This window comes from Tamandua tetradactyla, chromosome 21 (assembly GCF_023851605.1).
Source record: "Tamandua tetradactyla isolate mTamTet1 chromosome 21, mTamTet1.pri, whole genome shotgun sequence".
NCBI classification, from domain to species: domain Eukaryota; kingdom Metazoa; phylum Chordata; class Mammalia; order Pilosa; family Myrmecophagidae; genus Tamandua; species Tamandua tetradactyla.
Genome location: NC_135347.1, coordinates 17,697,143 through 17,710,509, shown reverse-complemented (window position 1 = coordinate 17,710,509; position 13,367 = coordinate 17,697,143). Strand labels below are relative to the sequence as shown.

Here is a 13,367-nt window from a genome sequence, read left to right as displayed (position 1 = left end):
ATATTTAGGGGCCAATATTCTACCTACCATAGTAACTATAAAGTTTTTCTTCCTGTTTTCTTAATTGCTTTAAAAAAACAACTCATCATTTAAGCCAAGATAACATTGTAGTTATATGATGGATATTTTCTATCATATTTTATCATATCTATTATATTTTCTATCATTTTGCATATTGGGGTTTCTGTCGTGCAATAATAAAATATGGCAATTGCACAAAGGGCAGGGGAAGAAGAAAAATTGAATTATACTTTGCAAAATTTCTAAATTTTTTGTAAGATGCTACCGTATGAGTCCTAAGCTACTCTGATAAATTAAGGATGCATACTGTAAGCCATGCAACAACCACAGAAAAGTAAAAATAATAATAAAAAAGGAATGGTTAAGAAGTAAATAGAGAAAGTAAAATGGAATACCAAAAAATATTTAGTTAACATAAAAGAAAGTAAGAGAAAGATGAATACACTAATAAAAAAACACATACATTGGGCAAGAACAAGACGGTAGACTTAAACCTCAAACTATTAATAACATACAGTCAACTTACAGGAGATTGTCAGACTAGATTTAAAAAAAAAAAAAAGCCCAACTGTACTCTAGCTATAAGAGTTGGGCTTAAAATAAAAAGACATAGTCAGATTTTAAAAGAATTGAAAGGATATACCATGCAAACAAGCCATAAGAAAACTGCAATGGCTATTTATCTGTAAACATGCATACATGCTCTCACTGGGTAAAATTAAGATGTTGACAGGGCCGGGTTCCATATATATATATATTCCACAGGAGAGGCTTGCTGGATGAAGAAACAGCAAAAATTCTCTCTTCATCCTTCAGTCATCAACCTATTGGTTCAAACCAACTGATTGAACTTGTTTGGTGGGAGTAGAGCATAGATGTGATCAGCCACAGCTGCAATCAACTGACTGGTGATTTAATACACCAGCCTTGTGGTTTATCACACAGCCACAAAATAGCCTTAGGGCAGTGCTTGCTTATTCAGATGCCTGGGCATCATCACCTGGCCAAGCTGACACCAAAGCCTAACCTCAAACACCTAATAACAGAGTTTAAAAAATAACTTGAAACAAAAACTGACACAATAAAGGATGAAATAGACAAATCCATAATCATGGTTGGAGATTTTAATATCCCTCTCTCAGTGACTGAAAAGGAGACAAAGAAATCAGGAAAAACAAAGATCAGAAAAAACACTATCAGCTGACTGAACCTATTTGACATTTTACAGACTACCCTCAAGAACCAAGAATACTCATTCTTTCCAAGTCCACCAGAAAATTCACCAATAAAGGCTATATGCTAGGCCTTAAAACAAATCTCAATAAATATTAAAAGATTAAAATCTTAGAGTTGTTTTTTTAATATAATGGAATTAAATTTGAAATTAGGAAGAAGATAGTGAAAAAGTCCCCAAATCTTTAGAAATTAAACAACACGCTACTAAATAATCCATGGTTAAAGAAATCACAAGGGAAATTAGAAATTATTTTTAACAGCATGATAATGAAAACAGAGCTTATCAAAATATGTTGAGATATAGGTTATGCAGGACTTAGATATTTATAGCTTTATGCTTCTATTAGAAAAGTTTAAAATCAGTGTTACCTGATGAAATGAGGTAAAAATGAAATGAAAGAGGGAAAAAGAAGAAAGAAGAGCAAATAAACACAAAATAAACAGAATGAAGGAAATAATAAGAGTGCCAATGATATAGATAACACCCAACAGAGAAAATGAAATCCAAATTTGGTTCTCTGAAAAGATAAAGAAAAAATAGAGAGAAAACACATATTACCAGTATCAGGAATGAAAGGTGATATCACATCATCTAACAGATGTTAAAAGAATAATAAAAGATTATGATGGATTTTTTTGTTGTTGTTAAAACAGTTAACAACTTTCCGGACCATGCACCCCCCAAAAACCACCACCATCACCAACAGCAAAACAGTTAACAACTTACATAAAATGAACCAATTCCTTTAAAAACACAAATTACTAAAACCTACACATAACATCTAGAAAATCCCTATATTTGTTAAAGAAATTGAGTTTATAATAACTTCTTCCCACGAAGAAAACTGCAGGTAGAGATGGTTCTAGTGATGAATTATATCAAATATTTAAGGGAGGAATAATGTCAATTTTATACCCAGTCTTTCAGAAAACACAGGAGGAAGGAATACCTTTCAAATTATTTTTTAAGACCAATATAGCCCTGTTACCACAAACCTGACAAAGACATTACAAAACAAGAAAAATATAGACCGATATTCCTCATGAACACAGGAAAAAAAATTATAAAATAATAGCAAATGGAATCTAGCAAAATATAAAAAGGATAATATATCATGACCTTGGGGTTTTATCCTAGGAATGCAAAGATGTGTTATCATTCAAAAGTAAGTCAATGCAATAATTCGACTAACAAAATAAAGAAAAAAAACATATGTAATCACCTCAGTGTGATGCTGAAAAAGCTTATACAAATTTCAAAACGCATTCATATTTAAAAAAAGGAAAAAACATCTTAGCTTCCTTTTAACAAACTTCATCAGTCTTCTAGCTAGCATCATAGTTAATGTGACATACTGCACGCTTTCCTGCTAAGAAAGGGAAGATTAGGATATCTGCTTTCCTACCATCTCTATTCAACACTGCAGTTCTCACTGTACTGGCAGATCTAGCCAGTATATTAAGGGAAGTAACAGAAATAAAAGGTATAAAGATTAGAAATAAAAAAGGAAACTATCTTTATTCACAAACGATATGACTATAAATATAGAAAATCCTAAGAAATCAACCCTCAAAAAAGGCAAGTTTCTATAGCTAATAAGTGAATTTAACAAACTGTGCAGGATGGCAGGATAACATGTCAATAATAAAAATTATTTGTTTTTGTACATACAAATAATGAAATTTAAGAAATGAACATTCAATAGCATTAAAGTATAAAATATTTAGGATTAAATTTAACAAAATAAATGCAGTAACTCTGTACATACTAAGAACTATAAAATGTTGCTTAAAGAAGTCAAAAGGATAAATAAGATACCAAAGACTATACTTTTAAAAAAATAGAAACTGACAAGCTGACTTAAAAATTTATATAGAAATATTAAAAACCTAAAATAGCTAAAACAATATTGAAAAAAGAAGGACAAAATGGGGGAATTTACCCAACTTTAAGACTTATTAAAGAGCTACAGTAACCCCATCAGTACGATGGCTTAGGGACAGAAAAACAGATCAATGGAACAGCATTGGGTCACATATTAGCAGGCAAATGATTTTCAACAAAGAGAGTCTTTTCGACCAATAATACTGATGTAACTGGATAAGCATATGGGAAAAAATTAACCTCTCAGTCTTTGCCTCATACATACACAACAATTAATTTGAGATGGATTACAGGCCAAAACATAAGAGCAAAATCTATAAAGCTGTTAGAAAAAAATCTGAGAATATCCTTATGACCTTGGGACAGGTAAATATTCCTTAAGACACAAAAAACTTTAATAGTAAACGATAAAAAATGATGTATTGCACTTCACCAAAATTAAAAAATGCCTGTTCAACAAAAAAACAATGCAAAGAAAAGGCAAACCACAGCCTGGGAAAAAGTATTCACAATAAACATATCTGAAAAAAGGACTTGTATCCAGACAATTTAAAGAATTCATACGAATAAATAATCAAACTAACAACCCAATTTTAAGATGGACAAAAACTTGAACACATGCTTTAAAAATGAAGATATATGAGTTACCAATTAACACGAGTCACAAGGGAAATTCTAACTGAAATAACAAGGTGATATCACAGCAAGACTACTGGAATAGCTAAAATTAAAAAGACTGACAAAGCCAAATATTGATAAGATGAGGAAATCGGTTTGGTAATTTCTTATAAAATTAAGCATGCAAATACCTTCTAACCCAGAGATTCCATTCCTAAGAATTTACCCAAGGCAAAAAAGTTACACATGTCCACAGATACATTTGCTTAGAATGTCTGTAGCAGGTTTTAACACAATAGCAAAAACTGCTCACAATCCAAATGTCCATCCAGAGGAAAATGGATAAACAAACTGTGGCATATTCAATGGATTATTACTAAAAAATTTAAAATAACCACTCATACAACAACATGAATGCATCTCAAAAACATTATGTTGTGTGAAAGAAGCCAGATTTTAAAGAGGCAAATATTGTATAATTCCACTCACAGGAAGTTGAAGAAAAGAAAAAAGACTTATCTGTGATGGTATAACTCAGCACAGAGGTTGCCACCGGGAAGTAGGAACAGACTTTGAAGGAGCACAACAGAACTTTTTGGATTATTATTACTTTCTTGATTGGGATGATAGAACACTGTGCATGCATTTCCCAAAACTCACTGAATTGTACATTTATGATAGAGCATTTCACTGTATATAAATCTGACCTCAAATTACCTCAATGTAAAAAGAAAAGTTTATTCTTAGGCTAGTTAATGCAGCTCAGATCACTCAATTAAAAAAAATGAAGCTGAAAAAGACATCAGACTTCAATTAGAGATATGAATGAAGCTTATCTGGTTAGGACTAAGATACATCAGAATACAGGGTAAGGTATGATGTTGATTGTACTTTAAAACTTCAACTTCTGTGTGAGACCAAAGGAAGGGATGTTTATTTGGTACAAAATTTATATTTTCTGTAGCACACTATCTAATTTTAACTTGTATGGTCAGTTTATTCAAACACCATAATTACATGGAACCTTGAATAGGGAGTGAGATCTTGTTGGTTTGTACAGGTTAATGTGATGCCCTGATACATTACAGAGTAATGTGACCAGAAGATAAAAAAAAATATTTGCAAAGTCCCCCAGAAAGACTGGGGGAAAATGTGGAAATATTAAACTTCCCCACCTTGGGAAGAATGATATTCTCATAAGCACGGGCGAGTACCAATTTAATAGGCCAAGCTCTCGATCTTGGGACATGCCCTTATGAAACTTATTCCTACACAGGAGATGCTAAGTCTACTAAAAATCATCCCTAAGAGTCACCTCCAGAGAACCTCTTTTGTTGCTCAGATGTGGCCTCTCTCTCGAAGCCAACTCTGTAGGTGAACTCACTGCCTTCTCCCCTATGTGGGACCTGACTCCCAGGGATGAACCTGGCCCTGGCATCACAGGATTAAGAAAGACTTCTTGATCAAAAGGGGGACGAGAAATGAAACAAAACAAATTTCAGTGGCTGAGAGATTTCAAATAAAGTTGAGAGACCATTCTGGAAGTTATTCTTACACATTATACAGATATTCCATTTCAGTTTTGGGTGTACTGGAGTAGCTAGAGGGAAATGCCTGAAACTGTTGAACTTTAATCCAGTAGACTTGATTCCTGAAGATGACTGAATAACTATATAGCTTTCACGGTGCGACCATGTGAACCTCGAGACTGACATTCCCTTTGTCCAGTATATGGACAAATATGTAAGAAAATAAAGAAAAAATAAATAAAGGGGGGGAGGTAGGGGATATGGATGTTTTGGATGTACTTTTTAACTTTTATTCTTATTTTTATTGTTTTTGGAGTAATGAAAATGTTCAAAAAATGAATGCATAATTATTTGACAATTCTGTGAACCACTGACTGAATACTTTAGATGATTATATGGTATGTGAATATATCTCAATCAAATTGCATTTAAAATGATTAAATTTTTAGGTTCATGTACAAGTATTTGGCCCACAATATAATTAGACTGTAATAACTACAATACTCAACTTTGAATTATTCTATTTGTCTAATGTTATTTATAAATGAATCATTCCATTTATTTACTACTGTCTCCAATAATTTTTTTCATTTCTCCAAAATTTATATGTAGGATTTCCCCGAATTTTATTTAATTTTTCCCTTTTAAAAAAAAAAGTAATGAAATTCACTACTGGCCTTTATTGAATTTAAAATGCTTTAGAAATTATTAGAAAAACTGAATACTGTTTTAAGATTTAATATCAAGTTACCAAACCTTATATAACAAAGCCCTCAGAAAAAAGATTCCATTGGAAGCAAAAAGCATGGGTGGCAAGAGATTTACCCATGAATACACTGGATTCAATCTCAGAGTTCTATGCTTTTTAGTTAATCCACATTGGTTAATTTCGAATTGATTCTTCCATACTTAAACCTCCCTTTAAAAAATCCTTTTATTGACGTCTGCTTTAAATTGAACAAAATTCTAACTAATTTCCAGAGCAAAACAAGTAAAACAAACAAAAAAAATTATGGAGGGGATGCAAGGGTAGTTCAGTGGTAGAATTCTCAACTGCCATGAGGGAGACCCGGGTTCGAGTCCCAGTCCATGAATTTCCCAAAAAACAAACAAGCAAGCAAAACAAACAAAACAAAAAAAAAAATCAACAAATAGTGGTGCAATAACAGGACACTCACATAGAAAAATAACGAAATGTGACCCTGCCATACAGCATACAAAAAAAATTATGGAATAATGAATAAAACTATAAGGATGTACACTGCTTACTGAATACTTGCAAATCTATCAGAAAAGAGACAGCACTTATTATGACTGATTACGGTATTAATGATAAAAACAAAAATATCCTCTGGGTTAACGTGTAATTAATAGGTAAGCATCTCTGACTCAGAAATGTGCCTTAGAATGACATGCAGTGTACTGGTATGCCCTCTGTGTCCTCTCCTGACCTCGGGGAATCTGAGGTGGCACTGACAGCTTTTCTCTGGAACTCTTCTGGCTGGCTCCCTCAGGACTTCCCACCTATCTACACAGTTTATCTTCACATCCACTCATTGACATTCTTCCAGCGTCCTCATTAACTCAGACACTGATCCCTCCTTCCACAAGTAATCAATACCAGACATCTAACCACCGAGGATCACAAAGGGAAAAGTATTTTGCTCTGCTCACTTATGCTTTGGGGAGTGAGGTGGGAAGCTCTAAATATGGATGATGCACAGACTTATAATTACATATATGTATACATACACTTTTATCAGCTCAAACAAAATTAATTTGGGGGACTGGCAATCACCATTATTGGGCAATTGTGCTTACACAGGGCATTGCCTAGCAACAGAAGGAGAACACAAATCCTAACACTAAAGGGTAATGCATCACTCACTGGCTACTGCTTACAAATGGCAATTTGATGGGAAGATATTCACATCTGGTTCAATCTGGAACGAGACTTGAGAAAATTCTGCAGGCTCAAATGGAGAGAATCAGCAGATATCTCACCAACAGCCATGCTCCAGAACAAAGGAGACTAATGGATGCTTTTGTTAAAACAAAACAAAGTAAAAATATGGTTCTGATAGACTTGTTTTTGCAACATTTTGTTGGGGCTGTGCTCCAACTTCCACGGCTTCAAATACAGCTAATGAATATCACAAACAAAAGGTCAACTTGTCAAATAAACAATGGGATAATCATGGATGAACTAAACCATCTTAGACCTCAAGACCTCTGATTTGCCCTAGCAGCCACGTTACTTCAAGCTTAGTGTTTTTGAATCAAGGTATAAAAGAGTTCACATACGAGCGAGATCGATGTCTGGATCGCCTGTTGTTGGGGTCTGCCTGGTTTTTTTCCTTTTGTCTCCTTAAAACAGCTTCCCACTGAGGTGCTGAATCAACCATATCATTCTCCTGCCTTATTCTGAAATAAAAAACCATTTATCCCAAGTTAACATCCACAAGATAATGGTGCCTTCTTTTGAGGTTCATCCTAAACTTCCATTTAGAAGTTAAGGGGAAGAAATTTTATTATAGTCACTGAGAGCTAAGAACATATTAAGTGGATTAATATATCCAGAAGTAGATAAAAATATTATAATAGGCATATATAAAATATGTAGGTAAGCAGTAGTTTTCAAACCTCCACCTTGAGCTTAAAATTTCTAAGAAAAAGGAAGGTATCAAATAAAAATTCATTTAAAAACTATTTAAAGAAACAGACGTACTAAAAGCAAATCTTAAATCATGAAACAAAATCTTTTTAATAAAATAGTAATAAAATTGCTAAGTAAGATAGCAATGAGTAATCTTAATGTGAAATGCTCTTAAAAATTCAAGATGATTTTTTACTTGTCAACATTTTCAAGGAAGATAAAATTTGCATTTTTTAATGGAAATCTAGAAGTACAAAAAGTTAAATAGGTTGCATAATGCATCAGCAGGGGAGTAGGTGTATACCATTCTGATCAGGGCTGCTCACATGTTCGAGAGCATCTGAACTCAGCGCTGCCAGGGGCTGGGCAGGGAATATGAAGGAGGGCTGAGGAGCAGAGGCTGAGTGAGATCACAGGCTAGTGCTAACAAATCCTCCTATTTTAAAAAATAATCTAGAAATCTGGATTTGTTAAGTGAACTCTTCCAATTTTCAACATTGCCAACTAATTCCAAATTTGAAGACACTGTATAAGCCTAACAAAACCCATCCATGAACCGCGTTCAGCCTATAGAAGTTCTGGACTTCTAATGTGTATCAATTCTGTCTAATGGTGGGGAGTGGGAGGTAAGTACCTCATTAAAGCAAGTGGTTTTTAAATGTGTAAATACAGTCTCAAATACACTTATGATGCTGTGGAGCTGCGAGCATTCCAAGCAAAAACCATCAAACACCTGTTATTTGAAATATTTCACTTTTAATCTATGTGAACTCTTTGGGAAGCTGCCCCAGAGAGCTCATTTCACAAGCTGATGCTCCCAGGGTGTGGGACAGCAGCAGGGTACTGCCAGATAATCATCAAGTATTGTGACTACACATGAGCATAATTGCTTCAAGACAAAAATGAAAACAATGTAAGTTTGGAGTCATTTCTCTCTCTGAACAGGCCTTTTGGATACCTGTTCCCAGCAATTAGTATAGAGTGTGGGATGGATATCCAGATTTGCTTACAAATGTAAATCAGTGAATGGACTACAAATATTCATCGCACATATAATTAAAACAGAGATAATGTAAAGCAAATGCAGGTTGAAAAGAACAATCCCTCACAAGGAATAAACTATTTAATTCTCTCTAGATTAAAGGGAAACTGTGTTGAGGAAAAAAATATCTGTGATACACTACAAACCTTTGAACTGTGTACATTTCCTCACCAAACCCTTCACTTTTTTTTTTTAAAGCAGTTTTAAGCAGTTGAGATATATTCAATACCATACAATCTATCTAAAGGATACAATCAATGGCCTTCACTTCTAATAGGCTATTATTTGGAGATTATCAGAACACAGTTAGGGTATTTTACACAGATTAAGAATAGTTCCCTCTCTCATGATGATATGTATAGAGGAAATTAAAAATGAACACATCCTACTATAGACCTTAATATTAGAAATACCTAAAGAAAAATGAGAAGGAAGTATACCTGAGGTCATAATTATTAACCATTCTCTGAAACAAGCCCCCTCTTTGAAAATATTATATATATATATAATATATATATATATATAATATTTATATATATAATATATATATATATATAATATTTATATATATAAAAGGTTCTTCATGGCCAGAATCTACAAGCCTTCTATGCATCTTGTGACAGTCAGTAACCTCCCAGGCCTGCTGATAGAGGATCAGTCCAGGACATTCCTGGGGGAGTGATCCAGGGTTAGTTAGAAATAGTGGGAGGTGGCTGGCAAGGTACTTCCCTCCCTCCCCCTCCCCCCCATCCCCACCGCCCCAGGAACCCCCACTTTGGACCCCCCTGCCAAATTAGATATAAGTCTCAGGTCTCCTACCTCCTAACCTTAGAGTCTTTCAGACTACAACTTCTCTTCTAAATTACATTGCTGCATAGTTCATAGGCAGAATTAAATTGAGCAATATTATTATTAATTTTTTTTAGTTAAAGAGCCAGCAAGATCTTAAAATATTTTTGAGACGTCAAATCTACTGCAAGGCTGATGTCTAACCTAGGCAAACACACATTTTTCCCAGAACACAGACATATAAAAGGAAGTACAATTAGTGTTTTCAATTCTCTTCTCCTTTGTGGAATATTTCTAGTTACCTTTATATTCAGTCTTTACTCTGATGTTAAAAATTAAAACTCATGAGATAAAACTACACATATTTCTTGGGCCTTTCTAGTAATAAGAACTAAATCAGAATGAATTTCAGACTGTGGAATATGCCTTTAACTTTTATTGTTTTAATCAGAAAGTCTAAAGTGGGGAGTTATTGCCTGTAGTGAAACTGTCAGTATTTATCATTGTGAACCCCATGTTTCAAAGACAGATGCCCTCTGCTGGTGACACTGTCTCATAAATATTCTAACGAGGTGTATTAAAAATGTAAGGCCCACCGAAGAGTCACAATAGAAGCACATTTGCCTGAGTAATGGGTGGTGTGGCTGCCCTAGTAATGAAGTTTGAAATTACACCCTTACAAAAAGCTACCAGTTAATGTTCCCTCATTACAAGAATCGAAGTGTCATCATTTCCATTGCTGAAATGCTCAGAAAACTCTGGTGCTACAGGGAAGGAAAAAGACCTAGGCCAAGGAGCAAAAACATTGTACAATTTGGTCTTTAAGAAGCAGAAGTTAGTATCATGTTTATGATTGAGCGAATGTGAGTGAATTAAAGAAATGTCTCCTTTAATGATGCTGCCTGTTAAGTCTTACTTATGCGTAACCATGGGACAAACAAGCACTGGGTTTTGCTCATTTTCCTGATATGTTTTCATCTTGATATGGGGATTTACATTATGAAGAACAAAAATACTGCAAACATTAAATTGGCATAGTACCTTTTAAAAAACCAAAATGTACATGTACATCACAGATAATTATGAAAGTGTGAAGGGGGCAAAAGTCCCCTGAAATGTATATTGGGAAGATATTCATTTTCATATGTTACATTTAAAGTGAACCTCAAAAATGCTAAATGTATCTTTCCTATATTCTCTACTCCAATGAGTTTACATTTACCACGTTTTGTCTTTTTCCCTCCTACAACTATGGAGAGTCAACAAGTGGGGTAGGAAGGTTATCAAAATAAGACTTTTGTTTTTAAATTAAAGTATAAGGGAAAGAGTTGCTTTAGAATACAGCATATTCAAGTGACATTTCAGAATCAATTTCTAATATATTTTCTCCAAGTCTCACCAAACTTCAATGGCCCACTTTTCCACACTATCCATGCAATTTAGATTTTTACTACATTTGACACTTTATTACACTTTGCAAAAGGTTTTGAAGATGAAATACCTTATAATCATTTGATAATAATCATGAGGATGACTATTCCTAGTCTCTTCTTTCTTGTGTCTTCCCAATCATAGTTTTCCCTTTTCTGCAACACTCTTTACATCACCAAATGTGGGTTTAACTTTGCCCTCTCCCTTTACTCAGGCAGTATTTTTTTTACTAATAGGACCTTCCTATACACTAATTCTTAATCCAGTTCTCATTCACTGAGAAAGAACATGAGTAATGCTGATCCTGAGAAGACTTACAGAGCAAAATGAAGCCAGTGATACACATTGTTCCTGAGCTCTACCTATCCTAGCTCTGCCATTAGTCGGCTCTGACTGAGACCCTGGGAAAATCACCTACCTTCTCAGTCAGGACTCAGTTTCCTCATCTATAAAATTATTACAAAGATCCTTTTACACTCTGAAACTCTATTTTTCTAATCATGTTTTTGTTTCCGAACCAGTGAGACACCTTGAAACAAACCTCAACTCTTCAGCTAAAGTGTAATGTAATGTTTCAGACCATTGCTTTCCTTTGGCCATTTCATTGCTAAAACTAAATATGTAGGTCCCAACTGATGGTGAACTCGTGTTCCTCATGTACTGCACTCATTTTTGGATCACTTGCTATAAAGCAACCTCATTTTTTTTTTTCAGTAGTTTTCCTTCCCCTGGGAAATTTACGTTCATTCCAGGCATCTGTCAAAACATTCCCTTAGAACAGGCCAGCAAAAAATTCATTTGCTTTTGCCACCTTCCCCTATCAATAAATTATTCTTATTTGCTCTTAATGGTGCGTCTGTCTCTTCCACTTATTCCTCAAGCTCTCACCACTAAAATGGGCTACATTTGGGGCCATTTCCCTTCCAAACTCTTCTACTGTCTTAACCTGCATGGTCCTCACTCAGTAATCTGACAGCATTCCTAGTTGTTGAGGCTTTGCAGTGCCACAGTCGTCTCTGTCAACTTTGCTTATGCTCTGGAAGCCCTAAATCATTCATAACAAATGTCTAAGTCCTGATGTTGTTACCGGACAAAGGCAGTGGATGATTTTGCCCAACATGCTTAAATGACCAATTCTTGAGATACTACGGTTTCAGAGAGAGAAAAAGGTTATTACTTATATATGAAGCAGACCAGATAGCCTCTTCACCCCCAAATCTGTCTCCCCAAATGCAGTAATTCTGACAGTTTTATAGTACTAAAAGATGGGCAAGTTTTAGGATAATGAACACAATGGCCCCAGATGATATAATTAGAGGTGATCTAATTATTAAGCCCTTGTGGAATGATTACATGCTTAGTTGCTGAACATATGTAAGAAAATGGTAACCTTAATATGATGAAGGGTGTGATTTTGAGTATCAATGAGGTATAGGTGACTTATAGGTTAAAGTTTAAGTTACTGCACATGTCAGGTGGGACTATTTTGGTTAGATCCAGTTTCAGATATCAAGATAACTTTGGACTTGGGGTGGGTTAGTTCTGGACTGACCCAAGGCCCTTCATTAATAAACATGAGGGGCTGTCTTTAGTGATCATAAGACTCTAAAGTAAAAAAACTGGATAAATGGGTACAAACGAAGGTTAGTCACAAGGTTTTTACAGTCACAAGGGCACAAGATAAAAGCTATACAACTAATATAAAAAATCAAGGCAGTTGGATTACAGTTCAAAGAGTTAGGTATTTACCTCTGTTTACTCTAAAATACCAGAAAGTAAAAAGGAATATCTATATAATGATTCAGAAATCATGATCATCCCTTAAACTCCAACTTCTTGGCTACAATATGTCCTATTAAAGTGGAAACCAGAAACTCTTAGAACTGTAGCATGGTGAACACTGTCCTTATCTACTTTATATGAACTGCCCTCTCCACATCCACAATCATTACCTGGCTTGTGGCTCCTACATCAGGGACAGAGAGGTAGGAAATGCTTTCAAGGAAAGAGTTACTTATGCCTACATGGAAGAGATGTCCACTAGTTCCAATTTGCTACCATCCAAAACACATTTTGTCCTACAGTACAAAGGACAATAAAGTTATCTTGCACGACACGAACAACAACAAAATTCCATCAAAATCGTGATCTTTTAGATTT

General features: G+C 34.6%; 1 protein-coding gene across 5 annotated transcripts in view; it reads right to left on the bottom strand.

Annotated features, from left to right (window-relative positions):
- The window catches only part of EPB41L4A (erythrocyte membrane protein band 4.1 like 4A), a 322,974-nt gene that overhangs the window by 18,466 nt on the left and 291,141 nt on the right, over positions 1–13,367 (bottom strand). For 4 of the 5 annotated variants that reach the window (XM_077138974.1, XM_077138975.1, XM_077138979.1 and 1 more), the window contains one exon: positions 7,594–7,713. The exons of the other annotated variant lie outside the window; for it this stretch is intronic. In XM_077138974.1, coding sequence (XP_076995089.1) covers positions 7,594–7,713 — 120 coding nt within the window. The remainder of the gene's footprint in view (positions 1–7,593; positions 7,714–13,367) is intronic. 5 annotated transcript variants of the gene reach the window in all.